The 27,963-nt window shown below is 49.0% G+C and overlaps 1 protein-coding gene across 3 annotated transcripts in view; it reads right to left on the bottom strand.

Moving 5' to 3' along the window:
* The window catches only part of PAPPA2 (pappalysin 2), a 173,482-nt gene that overhangs the window by 19,954 nt on the left and 125,565 nt on the right, over positions 1–27,963 (bottom strand). For 2 of the 3 annotated variants that reach the window (XM_048861671.2, XM_048861669.2), the window contains exons 19-20: positions 25,308–25,417; positions 19,312–19,383 (exon numbers count right to left, since the gene is read on the bottom strand). In XM_048861671.2, the coding sequence (XP_048717628.1) occupies positions 19,312–19,383; positions 25,308–25,417 (182 nt within the window). The remainder of the gene's footprint in view (positions 1–19,311; positions 19,384–25,307; positions 25,418–27,963) is intronic. The other variant, XM_075131478.1, reaches the window with a different exon arrangement.

Below are 27,963 nucleotides of genomic sequence, written 5' to 3'. Positions count from 1 at the left end.
TAATCTGGCCCTCAAGCTCCAGCTGGGGAGCAGGGTCTGGGGCTTGTCCCACTCCGGCGATCCAGCTGGGGAGCAGGGTCAGTGGCCACTCCATGTGGCTCCCGGAAGCAGCAACATGTCCCCCCTTTGGCTCCAGGGAGCTCCACCCCGCACGCTGCCCCCACCCCAAATGCTGCCCCCGCAGCTCCTATTGGCTGGGAACTGTGGCCAATGGGAGCTGCAGGGGCGGTGCCTCCGGACGGGACAGCATGCAGCAGAGACGCCTGACCATACCTCCTCATAGGAGCCAGAGGGGGGACATGCCGCTGCTTCCAGTAAGTGCAACCCGGAGCCTGCACCCCTGACCCCCCTACCGGGTCCCAACCTCTTGCCCCAGCCCTGATCCCCCTCCTGCCCTCCGAACCCCTTGGTCCCAGCCCGGAGCACCCTCCTGCACCCCAAACCCATCATCCCCAGCCCCACCTCAGAGCCTGCACCTCCAGCCAAAGCCCTCACCTCCCCATGACCAACCTCCCTACTCCAGCTTTGATTCTCCTTCCATCCTCCGAACCCCTCGATCCTCGCCTGAAGCACCCTCCTACACCCCAAATCTCTCATCCCCAGGCCCACCCCGGAGCCCACACCCCCAGCCAGAGCCCTCACCCCCTATAGAATCATAGAATATCAAGGTTGGAAGGTCATCTAGTCCAACCCCCTGCTCAAAGCAGGGCCAATCCCCAATTAAATCATCCCAGCCAGGGCTTTGTCAAGCCTGACCTTAAAAACTTCTAAGGAAGGAGATTCTACCACCTCCCTAGGTAACGCGTTCCAGTGTTTCACCACCCTCCTAGTGAAAAAGTTTTTCCTAATATCCAACCTAAATCTCCCGCACTGCAACTTGAGAACATTAGAATCATAGAATCTCAGGGTTGGAAGGGACTTCAGGAGGTCATCTAGTCCAACCCCCTGCTCAAAGCAGGACCAATCCCCAATTTTTGCCCCAGATCGAACTCACAACCCTGGGTTTAGCAGGCCAATGCTCAAACCACTGAGCTATCCCTCCCCCCAACTCTTTGTTCTGCCATCTGCTACTACTGAGAACAGTCTGGAACCATACTCTTTGGAACCCCCTTTCAGGTAGTTAAAAGCAGCTATCAAATCCCCCCTCATTCTTCTCTTCCCTCCCACACCCCAGCACCAATTTCATGAGCATTCATGGCCCGCCATACAATTTCTATACCCAGATGTGGTCCTCGGGTCAAAAAGTTTGCCCACCCCTGTTCTAGTACAATTTCTCGGCTGGTGCAGGGTGTGGGTATGTGAGAAAGACAGACAGACGCATACACACGCAGGCTACTTTTGACTCTAATTTAGGATTCATGGGAAGCAAATAGAAAGTTTTATAAAGGAAGGTTTATGCACATCAGCTATTAATAGGAATGTAAAAAATTCAGTGAAAACAGCTTCTTTGGATTTAAGCAATGGAAGAAGAGATGGATCCCCAAGTACAACAACAGTGGGCTAGTGCATGTGAACCAGTGAAAATGACTAGATGGGTTTCATTGTCCAGAGCTAGAGACATTCAGAAAGGAAACGAACTACATAGACGGGGAAAACAAATTAGATATTTATGCTGGCTACATTGGCCATGTGAAGCTTAAGCTGGATTGGTGGCTGCTTTGCTTTGGCAGAGCAGAGCAGAGCAAATGAGCTGGGCTGTTTCAGTAAATCTCACCCTCCTTTGTCTGCCCTGTCTATGTACACTGTATGTTCTTTGGGGCAAGGACTGTCTCTCATTGTGTGTTTGTACAGTGCCTAGTACAACAGGGCCCTGATCTTACTCAGGATCTCTAGCTGTTACAGTAATCAATAATAATGATAATATATAAAATGTCTGAATATGTAAATAGCCTTAACAACAACAGAATAGGGAAGAGTTAAAAATAAAATTTTAAAAAATCAGGAAAGAAGGAAACCAGGAAAGGGCTGTTACAAATCTCATGCTGTGCCCCAACCCACTCTTTGTGTGTTTGTACATTGTCTATTTAGATAACAAAATCTACTGAACCAGGGCACTTCAGAGGGCTTTGTTGTACAGTGTCACCCTATGCAGAGAGATGCCCTGTGGGGAAGAATGTCTTGTGCAACACACACTTTCCAGTCCACTACTTCTCCAGATTCTTGAGATCCACTGCAAAGCTTATTGGCTGTGAGTTGGCTCCCTTCCCAGGTGAACAGAACCTGCTATACACTTTAGAGACATGCGTAAAATGCATGCTCATCCTGGGTCCAAACTATTTCCCACTGAAATTGATGGGGGTCTTTCCACCAACATCAGGGGCAGTTGGATCAGGATTCAGATCAGTCCTACAAGACCTTATGATGGGCTAAGTTACATGAGAAAGTGACTGACACACACACACAGTGTCAGAGAAGATAAACAAGGCACATGAATATAGATGATGGATCCCTGGAATGCACTTGAATGTGAAAAATAAATTATGAATATCATAAATATCAGTGTGTTTGGAGCTCTGCCATGGCCATTTTGATGAAACTGATTTCTTAGGCAAGTAGGACTTGCCATAACAGAACAGATCTGTAGTCCATCTAGTTCCAGTATCTAGCCTCTGGCAGTGGCATATACCAGATGCTTCAGGGGAAGGTGATAAAAAGAAGTACACAGTGCACCTGGCCAATTACGTAATACTACCCCAGCAGGACGGGTGAATTTCTTCCTAACCCCAGCTGCTGATTCACTTCTGCACTGTAGAATGGGGACTGAAAGTGCCTGTGATCTCTATCCTATTCTACTAGAGGAATTCCAGATTCCTACCCCATTCCTACCCCAAATCTGGAATGATTCCAGATTTATACCAGTGTAACTGACAGCAACTTAATGATACTGCATGAATCAAATCCTTTTAAAGGTCCTACTAAGGAATTTGCTTCAATATCCTACCTTAGAAAATTGGGTAAAAGCGGCAGGAGTTTGTATATTCTTGCACACTCACTCTTTGACAATTCCATTTTGTGCCTTTGGTTTTGCACATGCAAAACCCTGGACATGCCTGCGCAAATCATTTGCCCATGCAAATTGGATAGATAGGCAAGAGAGCTAATGATTATTGTGCGTCGTACTCCTTGTCCACCATACATTCCAAACCAATATCAGAGACAGATTACTAGGCAGTAAAAGACTGAGAAATATATTACGAGGATGGAGAGAAAACTCAACAGTCCACAAGCCACATTTCGGGATTGAAGAATGGCCAGAGAGAAAGTGGAGCTGCCATGCTGTTACAGTCCCACTATACCACTGTCATTGTTGCTCTTGCTGCTGCTCTTCTAATACCACTTTCTCACTCGTTACAGCCCTTGGAACAGTCACAGTTCCACGGCCACCCCGGGGCGCTGGAGCTGGGAGATGGCATTAGATGAGTTGGAGGGGGAACAATGCAGAATGGGTCTCTGGAGCTGTTGCAAGGATATTTGTCAGGGAGGAGAGGTAACAAGGAGGAAAGAAATGGGTAAGGCTCATGTCTGGGAGTCTAGTGTGCATCTGACCCAGACTCTGTGCAGACCTTGGATGCACCTCTCTGAGCCATAGTTTGTGTGTCTATTAATAGCTACCTTCCAGGCCCATCACTAGTGGTAAAGGGCTTTGAGATCCTCATGTGCAAGGTGGTAGATACAGACAAAGTAGTGTCATTACCTTGAATCCCAGGCGGGTCATGCCAATACTGTAGCTATCACTGCACATCAGCATAGATCCTTGTGCTTCAAGTGAAAACCGAGGGTCAGATGAGCAAGTGCTGCTGAGTTCAGAAAACCCCTTTGATAGTCACATTCTAGATAAACTATCAAACTAGCTCTGGCTCCCTCCACCATGTATACTCCCCCCTCTCCCCTCATACACCTTTTTCTGCCTGAAGCTTCATGTTACATCCAACAACTGCAAGCACATACAGCCCCACAATGGTAGCCGTGTAGACTAAAGCAACAAAGCCAAGGTCTGTGCAACTGCCAGAGCTGAGATACTCGACTTAGAGAGACCAGATATCCCTGTCTGCTTGGCAAGAGGAGGGATCCCACACTAGGCCAGTGATTGCAAATCACACAAGGTCAGAGAGCCAAGTGAGCATCCTTACGCCACCACTATGGTCTGTGATCACTGGGCTTCCATGGAGCTGTTGGTTACAAACCTGCACTGCAGGAGCAGGAGAAACTGAATCAAAGGATTTTAGGACACTTGCCACAAGCACCCTCCAGCTCCTGGTGGTGTGTCACTAAGTGAATCTCAGGGTCTCCCCACATCAGGACACGAGTCCAAGGGAACTGTTGTCACATAAGGCTTATGCAGTTACCATATGCTTTGCAGTATGGGCTGGCCCGGAAGGAGGGGCAGAGGAATGAAGGAGGCACATGCTGGAGGGGGCTCCTGTCAACGTCAGTAACAGTCCCACTGTTCCCCTTTCCCAGCCTCCTACGCTGCATGCTCTCTCTTCCTTTCTTCCTGCCACACGCTTTCTAGCTAAGATCTTCACAAATGTCCAACTATTCTGGCTGCCTCTTGAGAGACGAAAAGGAGCCCATTTTCAGAAAGCACTGAGCCCCCTCCTCCAGGGCCCGCAAGCTGGGCTCCTGGAAATCCAGGCCCTCCCAAACCACTAGTCCCTTCTGATAATCTTGGCCTCTTCTCAGCACATGGGAGGGCAGCAGCGAAAGCAGGAGCCAGTTGCAGTAATGCTACACCGCAACGTCCTCGCCGCGCGTGTGCTGCACGCACATATACACACACAAGCTGGCGAGGCAGCAAGCCCGGCATTTCTTGGCTCCTCCTGCCTGCCCATGGAAGCTGGCTCGGAATGCAGACTGTGGGAGGAAACATCAAAGTTCATTGTTTGGATTAAATATTTTTCTTGGCCATCCCTCTGTTGCTGAGTGTCCTTTATTTTATTATTTTTTCTCTCCCTCCTCCCCCGCCTGAGGCAGTCAGGCATGTAGAGAGGAAATCAGCTCCGAGCCACACAGTGAGGGCCCAGAAGGTAACAGACCTGAACGCTGGCCAAAGCCCCTGGGCACTTCTCTCCATTGAGGCCAGGGAGGCTCCCATGACCCTAAGACATCTCAGGACCCTGCAATTGCTACCAAGGGATTTGTAAAGCCACTGCACTACATTGCTAAGCTGACTGCAGTGAGTGAGAAAGCTTCAGACAAATGTGCTACACATTCTTCTTCATATTTACTCTGGGCTCTTCTCATGTCTGTGTGAGCATATTCTGTAGCAGCTCCCCAGATCTCTGTCCCCACTCTGCTTCACTCCACAATCACACACCAAGAAAATGGGGTATTTCTGTTTGAAACTTAACACTCCACGGACAAATATCAGTTCTGGTTTCTGTTGGCTCTGGTACCATTGGCTTAACAATGTGCTTTGCCCACGATCCATGCAGTGAACGGCTCACCCAGTAACGAACATCAGAGCTCTCTACAAAGTTTCTTGACACCAGTGGGCAGTCTGCTCCTTCTATCTCCACAGTTACATTTTCTCAATGGCTAGAAGGAAAAGCCCAGCTCAGACCCAGTCTGTAAAGAATGTGTTTGATACAGTTTTACAGATTTTAAGGTCAGAAGGTACTATTACAATTGCCTAACCTGGTTTCCCACATAGATGACCCCACTGTCCAACTGTCTGGGTTCTTGCTCCACCAAAGACAGCGGACGACTATTGTGGAATGAGGAGGTTGCATGGAAGATGCGCGAAACTGATGCACGACTGGAGAATGAAGGATGGCCACAGTGTGAATGCAGAGACCTCTAAATCATTGACTGCCTTGTGAAGGAACGCCCCATCTTTTCGTTTCCAGGAGGGATAGCAAAGGGGCACTCGGCTTCTCCTGAATGGATTTCAAACCTTTCCCTTAGCTTGTAAATGTCTATGAAAGACGCCAACAAAGACCTCCCAGGCAACACAGCTCATTCTCTGCATGACTGCTTGGCCATGAGGGTAGGTCTGCATTGCAATGTAAGCCCAGGGTTCAAACTCAGATGCAATACTAGCCCCCCTTCCATGGACACATAAATTGCGCTAACCCAGGGCTTGGAACTCGTGTCCCAGGACCTCACAAAAGTGGAGTCTGAGTCAAGCCTGGACCCAAGGTTCAAGCCCTATTGAATTGCAGTAAAGCCCTATTGAATTGCAGTATAGACACAGCCCCACTGAGCTCTCACTCTTGGAGTCCACCAAAAGTATCTCACAATTCCATGGGCCAACTTTCTTTGTCCTCTGCACAGTCAAATTTGGTAGACAGTCAAGCTTTCCAACACTGCACCACAAACAGAGCTAGAGTGGCCACGTTTTGGGAGGGCGCTAGGAAGTCTAGGTTATGGGTGGTTGGACTTGGGCCCATTCTAGACACTGGAGCCCCAGGTTGGGTTTAACAATCCCTAACCCAGGGTTACAAAGGAGTGTAGATGCTCAAGCCTTAGGTTAACAAAGCCAGGGGCTGCTAACTCGAGTTCTACTAACCCTGGGCTTACACTGCAGCGTAGTCATGCCCTGAGTGACCTTGGAAGACAGCAATGCAGAATGATAAAGGTGGCGACTCGAATCAGTGTTCAGGGGTATGACACCTGCACCAGCATTCCTGGGGTTTTGCACTGTTGTGTGGAACAACACCATGGCTCTGATCCAAAGCACGCTCACATCAATGGAACGACTCCCATTGGATGAGGACTGTTAACCCCAGTAGGTCGAGCAATAGTATCACAGGACCTTCCCAGCCTTGCATTTTAACTGCTGCAGGGAGGCCAGGTTAGCGAGTGCACCTCGGGACCAGTGCCACCAGGTTTGCACAGAAAGAGGGGAGTTCGATCCAGAAAACTTTTAATTAAAATGTAAACAAATAAAAGGAGCTTCCTTAAAAACCAAACCAAAGGAAACTCTCTGAACTCTAAAACCCCCAACTCAACCCATTTTGTCTGAGCACATGATCCTCATATCTATGGGCCAGATCCTGAAATCACTACTCAGTCACTCGGGGTATGTCTACACTGCACAATAAGCCCAGACTCTGACTCGGGTTTGAGACCAAGTCCCCATCCCATCCACACACAAATCAGTCTGACCCAGGTCAGCAAGCACTCAGGATTCAGGTCCTAGGAACCTGCTGGCGGGGTGGCTTAGAGTCTGAGTCCCACTGAGACTAGGGTCCAAACCCTGTCATTCTGCAGTGTAGACTCACCTCAAGCAGGCAGATCCGAGTCAGACGGTCTGCGCAGTGCAGTATGGATGTGTTAGCATGGATGTGAGACCTGGGTCCAGGAATTGTAAACCCAGGTTTAAAACGCAGTGTCGATGCTCAAACGTGGCTTGGGAACACTGAGTCCACAAGCTTGGGTCCCACAAACCTGGGCTTAGCATGCAGTATAGACATACTCTCAGAGTAAAGCCTGTGGCCCTCACTAAATTACTCCAGGACTTAACCCTAGCACCAGTGCCATGACACTGTAGTTAGCTCTGATGGAAGGGCAGGTTTAACATGGAGATGCAGGGTCAGCCTCATGACACCAACTCTCAGTAACCCCGGGGGGAAAGGGATGATGCAAGATAACTGAAAATGCCGACAATAGAAAACTGAGGGCTGGGCAGCATCGGGCACCCTTGGGCAAGTATGCCCATGAGGCTGCTTGCTTGGTGGTGGTGCTGTGGGGTGAGGAGGAGAAGGATGAGACTTCAGGAGGTTCTACGGAGCTATGAGGATGTTTGGGAAGTGGAATCGCACAGCAGTGAGGGGCCCCAGCTGCAAACATCTGGACCCTGATCTGAAGCTGACCTTGGCCAGAATGTGGGGAAAGGAGCGTGGCGTCTGGATCTTAGATTTGGCTCAGACGTGTCTCCACTGCAAAGGTCAGCATATTTCACATGTGGGGCTACTGAGTTAGGGATGATATCTGAAAATCTACTGGGACGTTAAAAAAACAACAACGCATCTTGACATTTCCTCTGCCTTGCTCCTCTGAAGTGCCGCAGCCTGGTAGCAGAGAACTCTCAGGGACTGACTGCTGGCTCTGCCAGGACACGCAGCATGGCAAGAGCTGAATGGATGGGAGCACAACTCCAGGACGCTGGTGGGGGTTTGCTGTGGCAATTCAATAGGGCACGCAGTGCTGAGGTGGGGGCCCCCTCCATATCTTGTTAGCATGGCGGCAGCAGCCAATCTCAATGCCTTAGTTACGAGAAACAGCCCACGATGTACAAATACAACCAAATCCAAACAGATTTGGTACCTGGTGGCTTTGCTGGATGCCAGTGCAGGTGGCATCAATTAACTGCAGGTCAATGGTTCCAACATCCGCTTTCTGATGTGAATTGGTGCAATGTGCAGATGGAAGGGCAAACCCATCCTGCCTTTCTGGTGCTCCTGCTCTTCCTGGGAGCTCTGCAGTGAAGACAACGCAGTCACAAGCCTCTGCTTGGTTTGTTTCTTAGAATGACAGTACTGGAGTCTGTAGTGAAGCACAGTCTGACAACAGATGCATCCTTCATGGTGCTCATAGGATCTTCTGTGTCTCTGGGTGAGTACATGGATTGTCTCGGGGACACCAGGGTGTGCATCCTTGGACTAGTCCTTCGTCTGCAGTGAACCCTCCCTGTCTTCCCCAGAGCAGCCCCAGTGGGAAGAAGAGACAAAACCAGAATTGGCAAGAGGCGCTAAACAAGAAGATGCCATGCACGGCCAGACTAGCACTCCTCTGCTCTCAAAGATAAGTCCCCAGTGCCTGCTGCTTGTGTGCTGGTACTGTGTGTGTAAGGAAACACCGGGGCCTTGTATTCTAGCAGCACCCAGCCTGAAATGCTGCCCTCAGCAGCCTCTTGCTGTGGGTTAGATTTCCTGCCAAGCCATTCCCACTAAGTATGCTACAGGATAGAATGGGTTATGGAAAACAAGCCCTAAAAACCACCAGGGCCTCCTGACCCACTTGTATCTGGTTTCTGCCAAGTTCTTGTACAGATCTTACACAAAAAGAAAAACAATGTACAAGGCTGGAGGAGCTGAAGATATTCATGTTGGAATAGCAGTTGGCTGCTAGGGAGGTTAGTTATTATCAGAAGAAGGGTCATTGATTTTCCATCTGTCATTAGACGAGAGACAGTGATCAACCAATAGAAAGAGTGAAAGAGAGAACACGCAAACGAGACAGAGGGAAGGTGACAGATGCTGAGGAAGAGAGACGACATAAGGGACAACAGTTAGCCAGTCATGTTGGGGTCTGAGGATCCTGAGTGCCAGTGTAGAAAGTGCCCAGTGCTGATTATCTAAAGAAGGTCATACAATATGCACAGTATCGCTGGTGGTGGTGGGGTATCTAGCAGGCAAAGGACAGAATGGGAGTCAGTTACTGGAATAATGTATTCCTGGCTCTGCCTCCAGCTTGCAATATGCAGTGGCTCTCAACCAGGGGTAAGCAAAACTTTGGGGGGTACGGAAAGGTCTTCCAGGGGGTACATCAACTGCCTAGTTTTACACCAGGCTACAGAAAAAGCACTACTAAAGTCAGTACAAACGAAAATTTCATACAGACAAAATGAGGTATATCTGATTTTGTAAGCAAGTAGTTTTTAAGGGGAGCAGGGTGAAACTTGGGGGTAGGCAAGACAAATCAGACTCCTGAAAGGGTACAGTAGTCTGGAAAGTTGAAAGCCACTGAGTTAGGGCGAGTCATTTCACGTCCTTGTCTTTAATTTTCCCTATTTGCAGAGTCCCCTTGGTTCTGGATGACCAATAGGAATGTCTGATTTACCTTCTTTCCACCACTAACATGTCCCCTCTCTAAGCTAAACAATTCTTAGCTTTTAAATCTCTCAACAGCAGGCATTTTATCCATGCCCCTAGACTGGAGTCAGAAGAGCTGGGTCTATTCCCTGCTCTGCCTCTGACCTACTCTGTGACCATGGACACGTCCCTTCACCTCACTTTCCCTTTCTGTGCATTGTCTGTCTGGGGCCCAGTCATGGCTTTGGCAGCCCAAGTGCTGCGTAAGGGGCAGTGAGCAGTTACACTGTCCCAGAAGTGGAGTAACAAGCTACTTCCTGGATTTTTCCCCCTGCTCCGGAGGATACTCCCTGCAATAGATGTCCACCAGGGCCTGGCACATCTGCATTGCCTGGAGCAATGAGGGGCCAGAACCAAAGCTCTTGTGCTGGAGGTAGCTGGTGCAATGGGGTGCCTTCCACCTCCTTATTCCCCCTGCAGGAATGTGTTAGGCTGCAATCCAGCCCTTAATCTGTCAGCAGCAGTGAAGTTTTCCAGCAGCAGTTTTCCAAATAGGAAATGAGGGCCATTAGACCCCAATCACTGGCAGGTTAACCCTCCCAGCTCCCTTGTATGGCAGTTATCCCTGAGCCTTTTACATAGTCAGGCTTGCACTGTTTAAAGTGACCAGCAATTGGGGGTGCCTCAGATTCTAGGTGCCCAACTTGCCATGTTTGGAGCTGGTTCTCCGGAATGCTGAACACTCCCCACCTGCAACACCAAGGAGATCCCTCATCCAAGAGCAGACAAAGGCCCAACCCTGGTTATGCTTAGGAATTCAGGGGAGATGCTAGCCCAGGGCAGTCTGGCTGCAGGCAGAATAAACAGAGCTACGAGTTAAAGGGTCTGTATACACAACAGATTTCTAGCAAGTTTGTAAGCACGTTGTATCACAGTTGATTCCACACACAAAACATATTTACCCATGGTTTCTAGGACCCACCTACCCTACAAACAACTGAACCAGGGGTCTTGGTTACAACTCCTTTCTAAGCTGTAGTGTGGTTGGGACTTTAATCATGTTCTGCAGCCACGCTAAATCCCTGGTATGTCCTGTGTGATTGTCTTGTGTTCTGACCCTGCCTAGGAGCAGGGCTCTAAAATGACCGTCAGACTGTAACCAGCTTTCAGCACATGTACAGACATGACCACATTTGTGTGTAACCAGCTTAGTGTGCCTTTCCTTCCAAGTTTCCATGGAGGAGGGCATCTCAAAGCGCATTGCTCTTTATGAAAAGCATTCTCAACCCTCTGCTCCTAGCATCAGTGGCTGAAGCAGTATGGGATAGCTGTCTACAGGCCTATTTGCATGAATGCACTGTGCAATGAGGTAGAAGCAGACAGGACAATGTAACTGACACATACAATGTAATTTATTCCATCTGTCAGGGTGGTTAAGCACTAGAATAAATTGTCTAGGGAAGTTGTGGAATCTCCATCATTGGAGATTGTTAAGAACAGGTTAGACAAACACCTGTCAGGGATGGTCTAGATAATACTTAGTCCTGCCATGAGTGCAGGGGACTGGACTAGATGACCTCTTGAGGTCCCTTCCAGTCCTACACGTCTATACTTGTGCCAGGAAAAGCATTGCAGGGTAGCCCTGATAAATCATGTTATGAACTAAGATAATGTCATATGAGCGTATCAAAGACTGGTTGCATACAACATTGTTCTATTTGCACTGTGGAAGGAATCTTACAGGAGTGGAAAGTTTTGAACATAGACGCTTCCACTTTCCAACCAAGAGCCCATGGTCCCCAACACATCAAACACTAGAAAACAGAAAAACTAGAAAAACAGCAAGCCAAGAGGCGGTAATTCTTCCTCTTCAAACTACAGCCCCTTGAGGTTTCTTAATCATATTTATCTATCCCTTTAGCTATATAGCTCCCTGGAGAGGGGGATTTTGACCACTGAACCCTCCCTGCCCCTCATGAACCCTCCTAAAACCAAGTCAAACAGGATTCAAAAAAAGAGGATGCGTTTTTTCTTCCAGAAGTTCTTGACAAAAGAGCAAGTGAGGAATTCTTTGAACATAGTAGGGGGAGGGAATGTGCTATTGGTGTCAGAAAGAGCTTATCTTGAGTCTGGTATGATGGGGCTCCAGTCAGAGAAGAAACTGTGCAAACAGCAACCTGCCCCCCATCGGTTTATTCTTTCTCTGTTTGCAAGACAAAAGATTAATTTTTCTAGCGGCCAATGCTGCAAACTCCAAAGCCAGGCTGCATTGTCTCCGCATCTTACAGCATCACCAGGAATGGGGAACTTGGAGCTGGATAGCTGGCGGTTTTAGTGCTGCCACATGTGGTAGAACAGAAGCCACTTGTCGAACTTTAGCTTTTTCAATCAGCTGTGATTTGAAGACAAGGGTGATCCCAGTCCTGCAAGGGGCGGGACCACCTCTGACTCCTGTCGACTCCACTGGGAGTTGGGGGCACCCATCCTATTGCACAATTCAGCCTCTGCCACATTTACACAGTTGTATGCAGTGTAGTTGCTGCCATGACAGTTCCAGGCTATTAGAGAGACAAGGTGGGTGAGGTAATATCTGTTATTGGACCAACTTTTTTGGGGGAGAGAGACAAGCTTTAGAGCCAGAAGTTTCACAAACCTGGAGGAAGAATGATGGTGGCGTCACTATCGCAGCACAGGAACACATGAACTCTGTGCTACACTGGCTGTGACTTGGCACCATAGACTACCTCAGGGGCTCCCCCCCGCCCCCCCGAGATGCTGCAAGAAGCCAATGCTTCCCAGGTTACTGTATGGTGAGCAGGAATCACAGGCTTGCCACCTAAGGCCTGGGTCTGGAATATGTATAAGACAAACAAGAGAGAGAGAAGGAAGAGGGCATAAAAGCAGGGCCAGGATTAGAGAGAATTTGTGGAATGCAGCCACAGATGGATTGGATTAGGGATTGAAATATTGCTAGGATCTACTACTAACCTCAGAGAAACTACACTCACGTGTGTGTACATGCCTAGGTACAGATCACTCACTCACGCACACACAATGCTGCTGTTATTGCACAAACACACTCAATTTCCCCTTCCTCCGTCCCTCCAGTGCCCCTTTGCCAAGTACCTATTGCAGATTCCCGGGAGCAAAGTCCTGATTTTAGAGGTGGATCGATAGCTTCATCTCAACAGCCTGACAGCTGACTTAAAACATGGGCTAAAGTTGATGCCACATCTCCCTGTGCTATGCTGTGAAGGCTGGTGATCATGTGACCATCCAATTACTCCTCACAGGCCGTCACCCAGCGTGAAAACTGCTTTCAGAACAGAGCTGAGGGCATGGAGTGTTAAGGAGTCCCTCAAAACGCAGCATTCAAAGCTCGTGGGATCCAAGGGTAGAGACTTAAAGCTGTTACAAGACTAAGTCAAATAAAGGATGTCCAATTTCCTCCTTTTCCTAGAAAGAGTACAGCAAGAGGTGTCAGCTGAAATGCAGCAACACAGAGCTCCTGCTGGCCACCCGCACAGAGGGAGTGAGTCATCACATGCCAGAACAGATTTGACTACAGAACCACCTTTGTTAAGAGCTAATTTACAACCAGGAACATAGAAATTGCTACACTGGGTCAGATCAATGGCCCATCAAATCTGCAAATCTGTCTCCAAGAGTGGCCAGGACCAGACGATTCCAAGTGAGGTGCAAAATCATCCCAATACAACTGATTGTGCCATCCAATGTCATAAAAGGGAAGAGGCTTCCTAACTCCAGCTGGCGATAATGTGTTTCCTAGAAGCTTCAGGATCAATAGTCCTTATAACTAGGGCCCTACTAAATTTACAGTCCATTTTGGTCAATTTCACGGACATAGGATTTTAAAAATAGTAAATTTTATGATTTCTGCTATTTAAATCCAAAATTCCATGGGGCTGTGATTGTAGGGGACCTGATCCAAAAAGGAGTAGTGGGGGGAGGGTCGCAAGGTTATTGTAGGGGGGGGTTGTGGTACTGCTACCCTTACTTCTGCGCTGCTGCTGGCGGCGGCGCTGCCTTCAGAGCTGGGCAGCTGGAGAGCAGCAGCTGCTGCCTGGGAGCCCAGCTCTGAAGGCAGAGCCGCCGCCAGCAGCAGCGCAGAAGTAAGGATGGCACGGTATGGCATTGCCACCTTTACTTCTCTGCTGCTGCCTGCAGAGCTGGGTCCTCAGTCAGCAGCTGCCACTCTCCGACCGCCCAGCTCTGAAGGCAGCAGCGCAGAAGTAAGGGTGGCAATACCATTCCGTGCCATCCTTATTTTTGCACTGCTGCTGGCAGGGTGCCACCTTCAGAGCTGGGCACCCAGCCAACAGCCGCCACTGTTTGAGAGTATGTCTCTCTCTGTTTGAGTGTGTCTGCACTGCAATCAGAGGTGTGATTGCAGCATGTGTAGGCAGACCCATGCTACCTTTAATCTAGCTAGTGCAGCTAAAAATAGCAGTGAAGATGCAGCACCATTGACCCTGGTGCGGGCTAGGAATGCAAATATGTATCCAGGATTCTGGGCAGTCTTGTACGATCCATACAGACCTCTGAACCACCACACTTCCACTGTTATTTTTTAACCACACCAGCTAGATTAAAGATAGTGGGACTATGCCTAAACTTTCTGCAATCACACCCCCGCATGCAGCCTGGACATTGCCCTGAGATTGTGAGTATCCCCTTGTTCTTGCGTTATGGGAGAGGGTGAATGGGAGCACCCAGTTGGTTTTCACTATATCAGGTAACCACAAGGCAAAGAACACTTGGTGAATGAAAAGCTCCCAAATAAAGTTATTAGTGATTAGCCCATGACTCCAGTTATCAATAAAACAACAGCTAGAAACATTCCAAACACTTGCTTTGAGAACTGCCTGTAATATGATGCCAGTATGCGTCCTTGTTACAGCCTGTGTCATGAGTATCAGAAGTTTGATGTCCCCTTCAATTATAAGGAGCTACATTCTGCCCTCAGATCTACACACACAACTTCCAGTGTCTTCAAGAGGAGCTATGCGGAGGTATCTGCAGGCCGAATCTACCCAGCATTCCTCAGAGTTGATTTTAGCTCTCAGTTGCAAGTGTGACTCCCATGGATTTCAATAGAAGTTGCACTCATGTAACTAAGAACAGAATTTGCACCTTAACATTCATGCAGTGCTTTATGCTTTCAAAACATTTTATGAACATTAAATTCATTATCTCTACACTCACCTTGTTGGTCAGGGGGAATTATTACCCACATTTTACTGGCTCACTGAGGCACAAAAATGGTATGTTAGTTGCTCATGGCCATACCACAAGTCAATGGCAGACCCAGGACAGGAATTGGGGGAATTTCTGCCTCTCAGTCTTACATATAAACTTCTAGAGCACTGCATCAGATTATCAGAACAATCGGTACATTATTAGTCATACGCTAGGTGGACACAGGGAGAAAAACATAATAGCCAGCTGTTGCATTAACAGAACATTGCATTGAGGACCATCAATAGATCTTATTCCCTATGGTGCTGCACAGAATTGTTAGGTATTTCAGGTGCCATTTGCACCCTTCTTAGGACCGTGTTGGTAACAGGGGTTGGAAGTGGATATCTTTGAACAATTGTGAAGCCATCTGCTGATGGCCCATCGGTCATGTTGCTCTTAGTTCTCATACAGCTAGCCCTTGCTGTCTGCCTGCAATGGTGACATGGAGACAGGTGCCGTGAGGGCAAGGAATGCAAGCCATAGGTGCGTTCTCATGTCCAAAATAGTGCCCTCACATCTGATATTGGTAGTTCAAAACCAGTGCTCAATTTGTTTTTTCAAACCACCCCAACCCCGCTACATAGAACCAGGACATGTTTGTTTCACTACATTGTTTGGACTGGGTGGTGCTTTGAGAGCCACATGGGGCGACACTTCATGGTAAACAACAGTGAGATGGGCAGTAAAACAGGTGCCTAAACCACTCCCACAATGCAGTGTGAATAAGGGACCATGCAGCCAGAGGAACAGCGACAGAGAGCTAGAGGGAGGCATGCGTGGTAAAGGAGATGCAAATCTAACCAATAGGGGCCACATCTGGATTGCCAGTGGGGCTGCCTGGATAGAAGTGAGGACAGATTTTGAAGCTATGCAGAGACAGGCTGCGTGGGGCCGTGAACAGCAGCTTGCAGCAGCATTCCAGGTCTCTGCAGTGCAGCCTGGATTCATCCCCCGGAGGAAGGAGCACTGTGACTGCCACATTTTCACTCAGTAAGATGAGGCAAAGGGAGCAGACTGTAGGTGGCAGCCAATTCTCAGCCACGAGCAGCAGCACAGGTCAACCGAGCAATCATTGAGGGTGGGGGAAGAAGCAGCCGGCTCATTCTTCCCTCATCAGGAGAAGTCGATGGTCCCTCCTGGGCTACTCCCTGCCCTTGGCCTGGGAGGTGTGGGGCTGAGCCTTAGCCAGCGAAGAGGGTAATGTGGTGGCCTAGGAAACAATGCCAGAAAGTGCCCAAATGCCTCATCCAGTGGCTTCCTTCTGCAGCACGGGGCGTTCTGATCTCTCTTCCCAACTCACACTGTCCTTTGGGTGTTTATCTCCCTGGCACACACTGCATGCCCCCTCCCTTCCCCCTCACTGCCATCTGTTTTTCTACTGATGGCACAGGATGAGCTGTTCTGCTAGCCTTTGAGCCCACTCCCCACTAAATTGCATTCCTGATGAGCGCTCCGAGCACTCTCAATCCCTCTCTCAGTCTTTGCATTACGTGCCTCACCACCCTCTGGATGGGGAATTTGGCAAGAGCCAGAGAGTGTGTCAGATGGACAGCAAGATTAATGGATGGAGAAGGAAGACGGGGCGGTCGGACTGCTCCAGTGCCAGATGCATGATGGAGACAAGGTAAATGATTCCAATGTCATCACAAAGTGACTTGATATTTCCAGCTGGAGGCTTGGAAGCTAGGGCACCCTAGAATTAGTCCGGCTAGGGCTGGGACAGCTTGGAGCCTGCCCTCGGATAACACTTCTGCACCCCACCTGCTAGTGACTCCTGTTGGAAGAGACTGCAACTCTAGTCAGCAAGAGTTCCTGCACTGCCAGTGATTCCCTCACAATCAGAGGCCTGGGGTGGCTGGGTGCTCTCTCGTACCCAGCGCTCCTGCTGCCGGCAGCTGGGACTGCAGTAGCTTGTAGCAGCCCCACAGGCAGCACTCCTGCACCATTCCTTACAAGGCTCTTGCTCAAAACAAGAGGTGAGGTGCAGAGCTAATGACCTAAGACTTGCTAAACTATATCTTTGGCTGGCATGTACCAAGCTGGGCAAGCATGGAACTGCCCCCTTTTGCTATGGTCTCTGCTATGGTCACCCACTATGATCATGCAGCTGAAGAGATTCTTTCTTACACACTGTGTAAAAAGAGTTACCTTTTAGGGAGCACAAAAGAGGGAGTGGGAGTCCCTTCTAACCACCATTGAAAGGATCAGTGTTTGCCTGTATCTCAAATTTGGGATCAGAGGAAAGCCCAGTTCTATCTGGGCAGCTTTAGAGGACTGCCAGATCTTAGAGTCCAGAAGGAACCAATATGATCATCTAGCCTGACCTCCTGCAGAACACCGGCCAGAGAACCTCACCTGATGATTCCTGCTTCAAGCCCAACAGCTAACAGTTATAGGATATGCTTTAGAAAGACACTAGCTCATGATTTAAAGCCTTCAGGTGATGGAGAATCCACCATGTTCCAATGGTTATTTACCCTGGCTGTTAAACAGCTGCTGTAGCACGTAACATACTTCTACTGTACTTGAAGGATATTAAGTACACTGGTGCTATCTTACTGTCCCACTGGGGACTGGGATTGATGCTGCTCTAAAGCGTCCCCACTGACCCCAGGGAAACTTATAGCAGAATTGTGCCTTTAAGGGATGCCTCCCCTTGCAGAACTAACAACTCGTAGGGACACAGGCACTGCCAGGCTGGATCACATCTGATGTCCATCTCTCCCATTAGCTCCTCTCCAACAGTGGTCCATACCAGATGCTTCAGAGGAAGGTACAACAACGCTGCACTAGACAGGTGTGAGATAATTTGTCCCTCCACCTACCCATTAGATCTCCTACTGACCTTTCCCAGTCAGAGACACTCTTAAGTCCTGAAGCATGAGGCTCAATGGCTCTTCCATACCATTTCCGTTGTCTTTAGTTATGATAATTTAGATAGTCTTGATATCCGTATAGTTACCCAATTCTTTACTGACACTTCCAGTGCTTCACTGGACCCAGGGGAGGAATCACTCCCTTTAATTTAAAGCATTGCTTGTGAAATGTGCCAGATTGGCAGCCCCGGAGACTCAAGTCTCCTACTTATCCATGGAATAGGGCAGAGCCATGAAAGCGGCTCTCACACAGCCCTGCCACAGGCCTCGTTCCTGACCTGGAAGGGGAAAACAGGTATTTTAGAAGTATTCGGCCTTTACTTCTCTGCTGAAACTGCCAGCAGCAGCAACTGGTTAGGGGCTACCTGGGAGATGGGCTGAAACCAGCAAACTCATTTCACCTAGGACACCAAACAGCCCTGAGTTGGTAACGATATCCACTTGCTACTTACTTGGACTGGCCCGAGAGGGTGACCTGACAGTCTCTTTTGCCTTAAGTTCCTCCTCAAAACTCGCCCGTTGTAATAAATACAGTAAACGGAAACACTATACAGTCAAGAGAAGCACATGGAGCACATGATAAAATGGTGTAAAGTTGCTCCCAAATGCAAGCTGCCTCCAGTGAGACAACATGTCTTGTGCTCATGAGTCTGTGTCATTCTCGTGCCCAGCAGCACTCCACCAACTGGTAACCAATTAAGCCATTCAGCCCCCTCTCTCTGGAGCTTGCAGCTCACACATGTTAGGCACACATACTCCTCTCATCACTCATTTATTCCACCCTTTTGCATTCATTCATTAGCTCTGCGCTGTGGCCTGTAGAATTAAATTCCTGTCCAGCTTGTCTTACGGATACAGGAGATAAAGGACAGCATAAAAGAGCTGACAGGAGCATTCTCCCAGAACCTGAACTTCAAAGAAGTGTGAATAAATTCATCCCTACACCCCCAAGCTTTGGGAAAGTTCTGATCTGCCTCCAAACTCTGTGGTGTGGACCTCAGCTCTGTTGTTCATTTCACATTTCCTGTTGCTAGCCTGGGTCCAGAGTGCCAGAAATCACATGAGGAAGCCTGTGTTCACAAGATTTCAAGACCAACTTCTAAACTCACATCATCTGGAGAGTTCAGATCAGTCAGCCTGGGTACTTATTCCAGCCTTTTGGGCTTTGCTCACCAGGGGAGACATCTTAGCAGGAGAAGGTGCTTTGAAAATCCAAACTTGTCATTGCCACGTTACTCAACTGGTGCAAAGGCTTTTCCTTTGCTTATGAAGAACATTCACCCTGGCCTCTTTGCTAAGCCAGAAAACCCTGCCGTAGACCATTCAAACTCTTGCCAAGGCAAACTAACCCCACCCTTATGATGGACTGAGTATGAAACCCCAGCCCAAAGTGCTGTTCATGCCAGGGGCCTTACCTCACATGACTGGATGCAGTGAATGACTGTAGGGTCTGGGTGCCATCGCAACCTACCAGTGCACACAATGTTCTATGGAGAAAAAGGAGAACACAGCTGTCAGGTGACCCAGGAAAGGCAAAGGTGCCCTAGGAGCCTATTAGAATTATTATACCACCACATCTCTCTGCATCGCCAGTGGTCTGCTCAGGTTCTGCAATGGGTTTCTGTGCATCTGCTGCGCAGCCCAAGGATCCCACTCTCTCACCACCCCTCAGATCCTGTGTCACAGCCAAACTCCTGCCAGCTGAGGAGGTCCGGATGGGGACCTTCCTTCCACTAGTGCTGTTGAGTTTGAAGAGAGCAGGGACTGAGATTTGGCAGCTTTGAAGAAGATGATTAAAGAATAAAAAGGAATTAAACTCTCTAGAGCGACAGAGAGGTGGTGGAGGCCACGGACGGGCAGCTCAATGCACTGGCTTGTCACACTCAGGTCAACTCCTCTAGAGATGTTGAACTGGTTCACCAGTTAGATGGCCACAGATAAGAAGGTCTGGCCTCAGCACTAGTGGATAATTAGCTAAAAATGAGCTCCCAGTATGACTCTGTTGCCAACAGAGCTACTGCAATCCTGGGATGTATAAACAGGGGAATCTCAAGTACTATAGGAATAGAGAGGCAGAAGCTGAGCAATCCCATGGCTGTGAATTGAAATGTCTGGCTGGGTAATCGAGTGGCCCATGGCTTAGCTGAGCTATCAGCCCAGCTGTGTGTGAGGATGTTCCACATAGCTGGGCAGTCCTATTGGCTGGGCTTCCCTCTGCTTGACATAAACATATCTTTGAATAGCAGATGGCAGCCCAAGGGCACGTTAATAATCACTGCACTGAGCAAGCTCTCAGCTCTGTCCCGCAGAGCTTACTCCTGCGGCAATGGCCTTCCAATCACCCCTGCCGTTCTCAGCTCTCCCAGGGGCTCAAAGAACAGCCCCTCTGTTTAACTCATCCCCCCATCCCCAACCTCCATAGCTTTTCTCAGTCTCTCACCCATCACCCAACTTTGTTCTCACTGTGCCCCCTCCTCAATTCCAACCTCTTCTGTCACCAGGGCAGAATCTATCCCTCGGCCATCACTCTCCATTCAGGGTCGCCAAATTCCAGCCAGGACAGCGGCACAGAGCGCTGGCTGAGGGAGCCGAGCCTGTTCAGTTCCTTTTACCTAACAGCCATGCAGAATGCTTCGGCAGCGTACAAACGTTGATCCTCCCCACAGCCCTGTCAGATGAAGACAGTATTACCCCTCCCCCCATAGTCTAGATGAGGATATTAGGGCAGAGAGATGGAGTGACCTGCTCAAGGCATGAAGCCAGTCAGTGGCAGAGTCAGAACTGGAACATGACCCTACTATTTTCACCTGTGCCTCTCTAAATAGGCCCATTGTGGGCCCCCACCCTTCCCTTCTCCACTGGAATGGCAGCTCTTGCTGCGTAGGTGCCTGACCAAGGGCCAATGCTGTGAGAGGAAAGCATACTCCAAGGGAAGAAATAAATGTCTATCTATCAGCAGGGAGGGAGGAAGGAGCAGAGGCGAAGGGAGCAAATAAAACGATATGTTTCAGTGACAGGTCCTGGCAAAGGGAAGACATTTTCTTAAAATAACCCCTTCCCCTGCTCTCTTCCACCCCCCATTCACGAGAGGCGATGGTGCTGGCGGAAGGAAAGCCAAAAGCCAGCGTCCCGCAGAGCTGAGCGATATGATCCTTCATACCCGAGGCCTCCTTCCAAGACCTAGCTAACGATCCCACATGCCACAGCCCTCCCCCAGCCGGTGATTTGCAGTGAGTCTGATTCAAACTGACGCACGGGAGTATCCACAGGCATGAAGTTCTGGTAACCGTGAGCCTCCTACGAGCTCCCAGGAGGGGAGAAAGGTGGCTGGAGGAGAACACTGGCTCCCAATAATATTACTTGCTTCTCTTCCACCCCCTCTGACGCGTTTCATTTTTATTTTAAGAAATATTACCCCTGGCGGAGCCGCTTTTGGATGTTATAATCCCAAGTATTTGAGCCTTTCTGCTGGAAAGCGCATGAGGGGAGGGAAGAAGAGAGGGCAGTTGGGGGGATGGCGAAGCTCCACACTTCACCGCCATCAGGCATTGGAAACAATCTGCAATGCGTTCCTGGAGCTGTCAACAGGTGAGAGAGCCCTGAGACGCCTGGTGGAAGTTTAGTCTGAGCTGCTAGTGAGTCTGCCAGACACGAGTGTTGCTTTGGCTTTGTGTGTGGCTTCAGCTCCTGTATCTATGTTGTTTCGTGTATTTGCCAAAGACAGCGGCCCACGGGGGGAGACTTTCCAAAAGCACCTAAGGGATTTAGAAGCACAAGTCCCACTGAAGAAGCAGTGGGATTTGTGCTCCTAAATCTCCTCCTGGATTTCTGCAGCACTTTCCATCCCCCGAGAGTCCAAAGAGGTCGATGGACACTTTCTCATCTGTGTCTTTGTACTGCATATTATATTACATAGAGAAACCGTTACAAGAACATTAAAGTTGCAAGCTCAAGCACTCGCCAGTTAGGAAATGCCTGAATTAAGGTTGCCTGTGCAATCCTGATTTGGCCCCCTTGTGCATATGTTGTATGACAAAGCATTCAATGACATGCCTCATGCAGTGCACAGGATGGACAGCACTCACTGAAGGAGCAGCTAGCCAATATTTGGTTTTCTCTTCTTTGTTCAAAGGGTGGCCCCCAGGCCTTATTTACTGCATGCTACCCAAACGCTGCTCTGAAGACAGAATTATTAGTTTCCTCATGGGCTTTTCTTCTGGTACTCATCATTGTAGCTCAAGGGGCAGAGGTCTTTGTGGTGGATCTAAAGGTTCCTGCTGATGACCCATGTGGTGTCAATGTGATTCCACTTGATGGGATTTCTGTTTTTCCAGTTTGTACAGCAGGAGATACTGGGATGAGGCACCAACGGGAAGAGAGAGACTAGACTGATAGCAGTAGTAAGTTATTGCCCTCTTTGTGAACCAGCCACTAGACTCTAGAGGGACACACTTTGGCAACGGGTTTCACAGCTATTTGGGGACAGCAGGGGAATGCTGAGACTCTGGATTCTTGGGTTCCAGTCCAGGTTCTAGAGGGGAGTATGCTCTAGTGGGCCTGCTCCCCTCAAGACTGACCCCTTCTGTCAATGTACCCTCTAGCCCAGGGGTGGGCAAACTTTTTGGCCCGAGGGCCACATCTGGGTGGGGAAATTGCACACAGGGCCATGAATGTAGGGCTGGGGCAGGGGGTGTGGTATACAGGAGGGAGTGTGGGAGGGGGTGTGGGGTGCAGGAAAGGGCTCAGGGCAAGGTGTTGGGGCAGAGGAAGGGTGCGGGGTGTATGAGGGGGCTCAGGGAAGGGGGTTGGAGTGCAGGCAGGGTGCGGTGGGGGCTCAGGGCAGGGAGTTGGGGTGCAGGAGGGGTTCGGGGTGCGGGCTCCGGCCCAGCGCCGCTTACCTGGAGTGGCTCTGGGGTGGCAGCGGCACGCACCGGGGCCAAGACAAGCTCCCCGCCTGCCTGCCCTGGCCCCGCGCCACTCCCAGAAGCGGCTGGCACCACGTCCCTGAGGCCCCTGGGGTGGCAGAGGGCTTTGCATGCTGCCCTCACCTGTGGGAACCCTGTGGTTCCCTGTTCCCAGCCAATGGGAGCTGCGGGGGGCAGTGTCTGCAGGCGAGGGCAGCGCACAGAGCCCTCTGCCTCCCCTCCCCCAGGGATGTGGTGCCGGCCTCTTCTGGGAGCGGCATGGGAATCCCGTGGGCCAGATCCAAAACCCTGAGGGGCCGGATTTTGCACACCCCTGCTCTAGCCTGTCCCTGTACCAGTCCTATCTCTCCTCCTCCACCCCAGCAGCTCTTCACCCCCGTCAGTCCCAGTCACCCCACCAGCTCCCCACCCAGCCAGTCCCAGGTCCTCATCTGATCTCAGTCTTACCCTGAACCCCTCTGTCTCACACTCCCCTGTGCTTCCCTGTTCCAGTTCCTCTGTTGCCCTGGATTTAAAGGGTATGTATACTCCAAAATGTAATCAAGTTAATTACAACCATAGTATGTGCATTCAGCCACCCTAAATTAATAAAATAGACCACCACATAGTTAAGGGTTAATTTAAAAACAGACTTTCAAAAGCAAGGTCATATCTAGCTGGCAGTTTCTGCTAATCAAAATAAAAAACAAATAATGAAAAAACCTTAAGTCTAGATGCCTCTAATATTAAAAAATTTAATACTAAAAGTTAATAAAAATTTTGAAAAATAATAATACAGTAGGGGTCATTATAACCTATGTGTTTTATAAAAGTTAATTATAAAAAATTAGTTAATAAAGTATACTTTGGCGCAGTCCTCAGACGACACCTTGAGGGATGTTTTTCCTGACACCCTTTCTCTCCAGTGGGTGAGCAACTGGCCACTGCGAACCTGCTGTTAATTACTCAGTACCGTCCCAGATGTTAGGTAAATATCTGGAATGTTCTAAACCTATTGCTTATGTTTGTGTGTGCTTAAATCAAATAAACCTCAGTTTTAGATAGAGCACGCTTACTTGCATTACTCCTTGATCAGACAGAATCGTTGAGTTCCTATTGATTTATTCCTTACACTGCCTAAAATAAAATAGCTAAGTTGCCCCTGTTGGGGGTTCTGAAAACCCGGGTAACACCCCCTCCCATGCTCCTTATTCCAGTCTACTCCTTCCAGCACACCACTCCATTCTCAGACCCCAGCTCTTGTCCTCCTGCTGCATTTCAGTCAGGCAGTTTTCACCTCCTCCAGGCTGCCTGGCTGCCAGGCAGAGGGTCATTGAGAGCGTAGGAGAAACAAGTTCTGTTGTCATAGTTCCAGTGCCTGGCCCCACTCTAGCTAGAAGCAGCAAGGAGCAGCAATTGCAGGAAAAGTCCTGCTCAGCCCCTGCATCCCTGGGCTGGAGCATTCCCAGTGCAGACAGAAGCTTTGGAGAATTTAGCTGCCAAAGTTTAACAAGTCTCTACAGAGCATGTGTGAACGGAGTCTTTTCAAGGGCTTATAATTTGGCCAAATGTGGGTGGATTTTCACACAGATGGCGCAAGGCCAAGCTCTGACACAAAGGCCATCCCCTGCCAAACATCAAGTGTCTGCTCCAAAGCATGGGGGTGCTAGAGCTCCTCCAGGAATAATTTTTTTTAACTTGGGCAAAAAAATATATTTTTCCCTAATCAGGTTTTTGGAAGTGGCTGAGCCATTTGTGCTGAAACGTTCCAAAACCATTTGACACCCAGCCTGGAAAATGTCACCCTTAATGGTTAAAGGTTGGCAAAGGTATAAACAACTGAAAACAAGGTTTTATAATGGGATGTGTTGTGGGAAGTTAACGATAGGCAGCACTACCAGACCTCCCTTTAATACATTATGGCCATTCCATAACAGATGTCTAAAAGGAAGCACTTAATTCCATATTCAGGCCTGTAAATGGGTGGCTTGATTGTTAGAGGCACTAAGGCCCTGACATCTCCCAGAGAATGGCAGGGTTGGCCTGCAGAAGTCCAGTGCCTTTAAATCCAGCTCCGTGGTTGTGTCCGATTGCCTGAGTGTTTTAAGGTAGAACTGCTCTTTAGGCAGAGATGGCTGCTCGCTCCATGTTCACAGCTGGTAGCAGGAGGGGCTTCTCCAACTTGCTCACTGTTCTCTGAACACTCCCCTCCCTAGAACATTTGTGTCTCTGCCAAGCTCCCTCCTTCTCCCAATCTCTCTCTTCCTTCTTCCCACAGGCCTGCCATTCTTTACTCTAACATCATGGGAGGTGCGGGGGTGGGAGGAACCATGCAGGCAATCAGTAAATAAGCTAAGCCTCACCTTCAATCCCCAGAATTTGCTGAAAGCTGCTCTGGGAGCCAGCTACAATGGAATCAAAATGATACCTTCACATCTCAGGAATCATTCTGTCTCAGTGTACCTTAAACAGCGAGACAACGCCCCCCCCCCCCCCACACCCTTTACCTGGACTCTGGTAGGTTCCAGACGGTGGTCCATAGTGTCAGCAGTCATGTTTTCGGGGAGCATCACTGCGTCACTGGGAGGGATTATACAGGATGGTATGCACACTGCACCTGAGACAGAAGAGACACAGGATTGGAGACTCACCAATAGGTCATTACATTTATGGGCTACACACTCTGTAGCGCTTTCTTTGGTAATAAGGGACTTATGTTATAGGGGGAAAGGGGTTTCCCCAGTGCTAAGAACTAGGCACTACAGTGTGATAGAGGCAGACCCAGGAGAGACCTTCTATTTGCCAGTTCTGGGGATTGGGCTAGAATTCCCTTCCAAAATCCCAACCAATCATGGGAGAATCTTGGGGTTCACACAGCTATGCTGCCCACCCCAGAACTGAACTGAAAAGTCAGAGGACACAAAGTCAAATGTTCTGCAGAAGGAAGCACCTAGAAAGTGGTGAAGTGACTCTTGTGCACTGGTGACTCTATATTGTCTTGCAAGCTCGGCTGGCAGGACATAGGACAGACCCATAAAAATAGGACTGTCCTGTATATCTAGCAATGATCCTACTGTGGTTCCTACACTATCTTCAACAAGCCAAACCATGGTCCTAATAATGTTACAGGCAAAATTTCCATTGACTTCAGTGGAATTGGGATTTAGCCCTAAGGGAATAAAATATATTGGTTATGCAAATGACTATATAACCTGTAACATTTGGACTTTCTGAAAAACATCCCCACAAATCAGACTTTGCAATGCAGATCTTTGCTTGAAAATTCTGGAACGAGAGACCTGTCCATAGTTTATGTCTTCCAGCCTCCTGGGTACTGCAGGAAGGACAGCGGAGCACAGAACAGCACTGTGTTCTACACAATCAACGGGGTATTAAATGATGGAATGCAAGCTGGCCACAACTACTGACTTCTTGTCCTATGGCAGTACAATAAGGCCTGGCTCCTAAGAGCTGAAGGCTAAAAGATTGATTATCTTGAGGCTAAAAGGTTAATTAGAATGGAAAAAAATTCGCAGCCTAATATAAATCACTGGCATGGAGGCAGCTACACAGGTAAAAAGGTACAAACACTACTCCTGGGGGAATTCTGCGCCACTGCGCAATGCAGAATTTGCACAGAATTAATGTTCTCTACAGAATTTCCTTCCCCCGCCCCCCCCCAACAGAATTGGCTCTGCAGAGGGGCTGGCCGCCACTAGGGACCTCTGGACCTGGCAGAGCCCAACTCCCCAGCTTGCAAATAGAAGACACTGCCAGGGGGAGGAGGATGGAGCTGGAGAACCCCCGGCAGCTGCAGTTCCCTGCACACCCTGAAGGAAGAAGGCAGCGTGCAGGAAACTCCATACAAACCCAGGACCCAGCATCAGGCTGTTTCTTCCTCTGGATCCCGGGGCTCTGGAGGAGTAAAGGGTGCGGGTGTCTGGGAAAAGGGGGTGCCCCATGGCTGGGCTCTGGGGGGGAGGAGTGTGGGTGTCTGGCCTCCCCAGCTGGGCTCTGGTGGGGAGGGAACGGAGAAACAGAAACTGGGTTCTCATAGGGGTTTCTTTAACTCTCTGTTCCTGGGGGGAAATTTTTGTTTTTTTTGTGTCTGTATTGTTACGGACATTGTTTCTGACAGGTATAATTGAAACTGGCATGGATTATATAGTGTTATTTTGACAAATAAAATATACAGAATTTTGCAGAATTTTAAAATGTTGTGTACAGAATTTTAAAAAGATTTTGGCACAGAATTCCTCCAGGAGGAAGACCAAAGGATAGTTCATCTTCTAAGGCACTGAACTGGACATGGGACAATGCCACAGGGATCTTTACTGTGATGCTTTAGGGTTAATGAAGCAGTTTTCATTGTACGAATGTTATGACCAATGTGAATTTACATAATGCCACGGATAGAGGCGATTTACTCTTCCATATACCGGGGCATTCCAAACCAGGGGAGCTTTGGGATGGCTCAGCTTGTCTGGTCTGAGTGTTGTTTCTGAAGGCAGTATTTGTTTATTGCGGGAGAGGAGGATATTAGTGTTAAGTTTATTTTGCTGCGATTGCTTTGGGTCTCATTTGTATTGTTGTTATATCAACTAAAACCAACTATTATTATTGTGACAATAATGCCTAAAGGCCCCAGCTGAGGTCGGGGCCCCATCATACTGAGCATTGTACAAACACATCATAAGAGGCCATCCTTGGGCCAGAGAGCTTACAATCTAAACATACAAGAAAGAGGAAGGGTGGGAGGAGAAACTGAGGCACAGAAAGGTGCAGTCATTTGCGTAAGGTCGCACAGCGAGTCAGCGGCAGAGATGGGACTAGAACCCAGGTATTCTGAGCATCAGTCCAATGTGTTTTCCACTAGATGGCACCGCCTCTCTAACATGTTTTGATAAGTTCAGGCAATATCTTGGTGTGTTTGCACTGTTGGGGCTAGATCCACAGACTTAGGCTCAGCCTTGCAGTGCCTGCCGTTTAGGCCACCTGCCACCCGGCGGAATTCACTGCCCTGAGTTAGGTGCCCAGGCTCCCTATGCAATGCACGGGGAGAGTTTGGCACCTAAGACACGGGTCTTCAAAAGCCAAGCTGAGCAGGAGCCACGTAAGACAGCTATTAGGACATGGTGAGGCGAGGGGTGCGGCCTAAGAATC

Source organism: Caretta caretta, chromosome 8 (genome assembly GCF_965140235.1).
Source record: "Caretta caretta isolate rCarCar2 chromosome 8, rCarCar1.hap1, whole genome shotgun sequence".
Taxonomy (NCBI): domain Eukaryota; kingdom Metazoa; phylum Chordata; order Testudines; family Cheloniidae; genus Caretta; species Caretta caretta.
Note: the sequence above shows the minus strand (reverse complement) of the source record. Positions and strands in the feature narration are given on the sequence as shown.